Source organism: Peromyscus californicus, unplaced genomic scaffold, assembly GCF_007827085.1.
Source record: "Peromyscus californicus insignis strain IS unplaced genomic scaffold, ASM782708v3 Scaffold_18__1_contigs__length_77618521, whole genome shotgun sequence".
In the NCBI taxonomy this organism is placed as follows: domain Eukaryota; kingdom Metazoa; phylum Chordata; class Mammalia; order Rodentia; family Cricetidae; genus Peromyscus; species Peromyscus californicus.
The window spans coordinates 130,118-136,117 of NW_026294480.1; the positions used below are offsets into that span (position 1 = coordinate 130,118).

A 6,000-nucleotide genomic window follows, 5' to 3' on the forward strand; every position below is an offset into this window, starting at 1 on the left:
CAAATGTGTTTCTTTTCACATAGAACATTGGAGTTCTTAGTTCATGGCAGAGATAAGCAACAGCTTTAGCACCAGGGACTTGGCTTTCTCTGGCACTCCTGTATTTGAGTTTGGTATTCATCCTCAGACTAGTACTACCTGTCATGTGCCTTGCAGCCAATAGGAAGAACATCAGAAACTTGAGTCCCAGGTCACTGGGAAGCTAGCATGGCACCCCTGCTCACCTTTCATTGCCCAGAACTAGTTGTGTCATGTTATGTAGCTTCTCTCAGCTTTGAGAGAGAGAGCATCCTCAGACTGATTCTTGTTGTACCATAACAAAATCAGAAAGTAGGGAGAGTGAAGTGGGCAGGAGCTAACCTCTAGTCCCTTAGACAGTGGAGCAGTGCCTGGCCACCAGGGTTCTCAGTCCCTGGTCTCCTCCTTTTAACTGCATGATCTCCCACTGCACCCACCACTATTAGCCCACTTGGACTCGGGGATATTTGTGTTCCAGAAATGCTACCAGAGAAGTAAAATAAATCATAAGTGATATGTGCAGATTTGTTGTGAGATACATACATAATGGAGCACATAGAAACATTTTTTAAGTTTAATCAAAATTTTATTTTATTTTATTTATTTTTTTTTTTTTTTGGTTTTTCGAGACAGGGTTTCTCTGTGTAACTTTGCGCCTTTCCTGGAACTCACTTGGTAGTCCAGGCTGGCCTCGAACTCACAGAGATTCGCCTGGCTCTGCCTCCCGAGTGCTGGGTCAAAATTTTATTTTTTCCAAGGTAAAGTGGCATACTTGGGAGACTATGGTAGGAGGATCATATGCATCTGAGACCCTTTCTCCAGGAAAAAAATTACCTTAAGTTTAATTTAATTCATAGTCTGAATTTCCTAGTTTATTTAAATTGTGTAAATATATAAAATTCCAAAAAACTAAAGATCAGAATTTTTGCATGTCTTCTTCTGTGCGTTAAAAATTTATAATGGTATCTCATGATAGTCGATGCAGAGTCATGCTGCAGTGTTCCGTGAGGGAAGTGTATTGCAAGAAGGCTGTGAAAAAATCAGCAAATTATATGGAGACTTGAAGCATCTAAAGACGTTTGACAGAGGTGAGTCAGCAGTATTCTGAGGGGACACTGCTTTCTTTGGGGTAGGCTGTTATCTATCCCATTTACCATTACCTTGTTCCATGCCTGCTGTCCAGCTGTCTCTTCCCCACAGCTGTATGTTGCTAGTAAGTCCAGAGTATCTACATGACTGGATGCCATCTGTCTCTCATGGGTTTTTGTGTATCCCCAGGAATGGTCTGGAACACAGACCTGGTGGAGACCCTGGAGCTGCAGAACCTGATGCTGTGCGCACTTCAGACCATATATAGTGCAGAGGCACGGAAGGAGTCACGGGGAGCTCATGCCAGAGAAGATTATAAAGTATGACTTCAAGATATATCACATTGACCTGAAATTTTCCCATCTGGTTCTACTCATCCCTACTCACTTTCTCTGTTTCATTTTATTTTTCCTAAAAGTAAATCAAGGAAAACACCTTTACCTCCAATATTTTTATTCTTATTCTCACTCTCAGAACCTTGCACCTTTTTCTTGCTTTGAGTCAGCCCATGCAGCATCTGTAAGCAGAACAGGCCTGGTTCTTAGCAGGGCTAAGGGTAAAAATCCATCCAGTGACCATAACCAATTAAACTATTCATGAGTCGTTACCTCAGACACATCCTGAGGCTTGCAAAAGGAATTAGAGATCTGCCCTAACCATGGTTTTTATGCAGACTATTGTCTATACAGAGCACACATGTTGGATTCTACATGTAATGGTAGAAAACACAAGGAGAAGCTTGGGTATAGCTCTAAGTTCAGTATGACTATATCAACCAATGACTTCCCATGATGGGTACACAGGTTCTGGACAGTGTAGGGTTGTGAGTAAACAGGAAAGTGAGCTCAGCAGAAGTTTTCATTTGCTTTGAGCCTGTATTGATTTAACCTGCAGAAATCAAGTAGATGAAAAGAAATATGAGCAAGCATATCCCCAGTATGTACCAAAGGCTAGAAGCTTTTTCAGAGTTAACTGTTAGGAGCTGAGATAAATAAAGATTTGAAGATGTGAAGCAGATTCTGCTTATTCTCAGCAGGCTTATGCTATAGTTAGAAATGTATAGCTAGGGCTCTGCTTTAACCCATTGGCTCAGGTAAGGAATATCCTATCTGCCACTTTTCCAGTACTTAGTTTTAGTAGAAACAGCAAGGTATCTGATCTTAGTTTTTTTTTTTAAGAGCCTCTTGCTCATCTAACCTATTCCCACATGCAAAGTTTTCTTTGTTAACAGTCAGTATACTGACAAACTTTCATCAGTATAAATGCTAAACTTAGAAAACAGCTAAATTAAGACAGGTATGGTAGTGCATGTCTAATTCTAGCACTTGGGAAGCAGAGGCAGGCGGATCTCTGTGAGTTCGAGGCCAGCCTGGTCTACATAGTAACTTTCAAGATATCCAGGGCTATGTAGAGAGACCTTGTCTCAAAACAAAACAAAAGCCCATTTAAATTAAAAATGCTAAAGCAGCCGGGCAGTGGTGGCGCACGCCTTTAATCCCAGCACTCAGGAGGCAGAGCCAGGCGGATCTCTGTGAGTTCGAGGCCAGCCTGGTCTACATAGTAAGTTTCAAGATATCCAGGGCTATGTAGAGAGACCTTGTCTCAAAACAAAACAAAAGCCCATTTAAATTAAAAATGCTAAAGCAGCCGGACGGTGGTGGCGCACGCCTTTAATCCCAGCACTCGGGAGGCAGAGCCAGGCGGATCTCTGTGAGTTCAAGGCCAGCCTGAACTACCAAGTGAGTTCCAGGAAAGGCGCAAAGCTACACAGAGAAACCCTGTCTCGAAAAACCAAAAAAAAAAATGCTAAAGCAAAAAGTTGAAGAAATCTCAGTGCATGGAGCAAAAAGAAAAACTACATAAATGATAGTTATTTATAAAGTTGTAAGAGAAAAATGCAGAAATAGATGTTCTATACTTGTACGCCTGGCTCCAAAAGCCCTTTCTTTGCCAAGGCGCCCACCTCCTGGGCTGGTCCCTGTGCATCTGTTAATATTTTCTGTGTTTTTTGATGTTGCTCTGGTGAGAGAGGAGGTTTGTGTTTTACCTCAGGTTCGGGTTGATGAGTATGATTACTCCAAGCCCATCCAAGGGCAGCAGAAGAGGCCATTTGAGGAACACTGGAGGAAGCACACCCTCTCGTATGTGGACATCGAGACTGGGAAGGTATGTGGGCATGTTTTAGCCCAGGGATACACTGAGCCACTCTATGTGGTCTTTGATGGTTGGCCAGTTTAGGAAGCAACCTAGTTTTAAACCAGCTTTTAACAGATCTGACTTATCACCAGTAGAATAATGTGAGTCATGCTTCTTGCTAGAAACAGAATCCAGTGCCAAGGTGGTTCAGGGGGACCTTAGTATAGGGTCAGTTGTCATCTTCTGTACCAGATAAAGAGTACCAAACAATGACTAGATGTCTGAGGCTTATGGTAGGGAAGAAGTGGTGACTGATTATTAATACGTTTATATTACTGTGATGAAATACCTGATATCAGTAACAAAGGATTAAAGATTTATTTTTTTTCTCCCAGTTTCAGAAAGTTCATAGTTGCTTAGACTCATTCACTTAAGCAGAATGTTATGACAGAGGCAGCTGTTCACCTCGTAGCAGGAGGCTAAGACAGGAGGAGCTTGAGTTGGAGGTCAGCATAGGCTGTAGAGGAAATGGGGAAGGAAGAGTTACCATAATTTACCAACTTGTGACTCCTTTGTCTTAAAGTTCTCATGCCTGTAAATCTGCTTCGATGGCTTAATTTTACAGAAGCACAGAAGAAATGACTAAATATTCATGCTTTGATTCACTCTGACCCTTTTCTCCAAGGTTACTTTGGAGTATAGACCTGTCATTGACAAGACCTTGAATGAAGCTGACTGTGCCACCGTACCCCCTGCTATCCGTTCCTACTGATGAAACCTGGCAGCTACAAGACCAGCTTATGTGATTATATATAATAGCTTACATAGGTTTTCCTGTCATACTTGTCTTGTTAAAATTCTACTCATGAACAAGGAGTCGCTTCATAGATTATTAGCCAACAGCTTGCTAGTACTTGATGTGAGGGACAACTGCACTAGACTTTGTCCCTTTATTTTTGTGCAGTAATAAAACTGGCATAATTCTTAAATAAAATACAAATGTCTTTTATTTCCAAATAAAGTCATGTATTTGATTTTAGGCCTATCTGTCTAAAATAGCAAATGTAATTGTCTTCCATGTCTAGCCCCAGCAGTTGTGTTTTTCAACTATAAAGTTTCTTGTGTTATATACTAAACTAGATTTTGTAGAATGTTAAGATGTACTGGTAAATAAAATTGAGAAGTAGGACGGGCCCTTAATAATTAAAAAGAAAGTTTTGAATGTGATAAGTATAGAGCCAGTGCCTTGTTTAGGTTCCTGGTGGGGAGAGGTATATGCATACATTCATGTATATGTGAAGGGGGGGGGGTATGTGCAGGTAGCTTTGTCAACTTGACACGATCTAGCATTACCTAGGAAGAGAGTCTCAATGAAGGACTGCTTCAATTTAATTGGCCCGTGGGCATGTCTTTGAGGGATTGTCTTGATTATGCTAATTGATAGGGGAAGGTAGCCCACTATGGGCACCACCATTCCTAGGATCTAATGGATCCTGGATTGTATAAGAGCAAGCTGAGCACTCACCATGCATGCATTCATTCATTGCTCTACTTTTCACTGTGTATGTAACTAGTTGCTTCAAGTTCCTGCCCTGACTTCCTCAAAATGAAGGACTTTAACCAGAAATTGTAAGCCAAATAAATCCTTTCTCAAAGATGCTTTTGGTCAGGGTGTTTTATCACAGCAAAAGAAATGAAACTAGCATAGTGCATTCTTATGTGGAGACTAGAGCTTGATGTCAGGGTTGTCAGACCAGAAATAAAGGAAAAGTGATAGAATTCTAGCCACTGAAAATGACCTAGAAGTTTTGTAGAAAGTAGCCACAGAAAATTTGCTTTGACTTGCAGGAAAGGATGATTGTATTGTGTCCACATAGTGCTCATCACTATTAGAAAGGGATGGGCTGTTGGTGTACATAGCAGCATGGATGAATCCCAGTGTTATTGACAATGGTAAGTCAAGAAGGTGCACTGATTCCACTTGAAGTCTAGAAACTGCAAACTAACATGTAGCAACAGCAGATCAGTAATTCTGTGTAGACTTGGAGAAGAGGAGGAAAGTTTTGTGTGCTGATTGTATTTATATTCTTCTAATTATACCTCAAAACTTAAAAAAGAAAATAGCCAAAAATATAGAAAAGCTACACTAAGAGTTTCTCAAAGCTGGACACGGTGCTGCTTGCCTATTATCCCAGCACTTGAGAAGCTGAGGCAGAAGGATTGCCACATGTTGGTGGCCAGCCAGGTCTATATAACAAGACCCTGTTTCTAGAAAACAGTAATGAGAAGAAAATTCCTCACCTATAAAATTGTTACACACCCTGAAGTGTGTTGTCCTACATACCATGCAAAGTAATGTTATATGTAGCTGAAGTTTTCCTGTGTCCCACCTGGCCCTCGGTCAGGACAAATCTCTCACCCACCAGTCCTGCAGCCACTTGGACCCAAGTAAACACACAGAGGCTTATATTAATTAAAACTGCTCGACCATTAGCTCAGACTTAACTATTGACTAGCTCTTACACTTAAACTCAGCCCATTTCTGTTAATCTGTTATGTTGCCACGTTTTCCATGGCTTTACCTGTGTGCCATTACATGCTGTTCCCTGGACGATGGGCTGGCATCTCCTGACTGAGCCTTTCTCTTCCCAGAATTCTCCTTGTCTGCTTATCCCGCCTATACTTCCTGCCTGGCTATTGGTCAATTAGCATTTTATTAAACCAGTGTACAAAAGCATTATCCCACAGCAGTTATAT

General features: G+C 41.2%; 1 protein-coding gene across 1 annotated transcript in view; it reads left to right on the forward strand.

Moving 5' to 3' along the window:
- Sdha (succinate dehydrogenase complex flavoprotein subunit A) overlaps positions 1–4,900 on the forward strand; it is a 27,992-nt gene extending 23,092 nt beyond the window's left edge. Inside the window, exons 12-15 of the mRNA XM_052742871.1 lie at positions 995–1,106; positions 1,297–1,427; positions 3,160–3,273; positions 3,929–4,900. Coding sequence (XP_052598831.1) covers positions 995–1,106; positions 1,297–1,427; positions 3,160–3,273; positions 3,929–4,015 — 444 coding nt within the window. The 3' untranslated portion in view covers positions 4,016–4,900. The remainder of the gene's footprint in view (positions 1–994; positions 1,107–1,296; positions 1,428–3,159; positions 3,274–3,928) is intronic.
- The last annotated feature ends 1,100 nt before the right edge of the window (positions 4,901–6,000 follow it).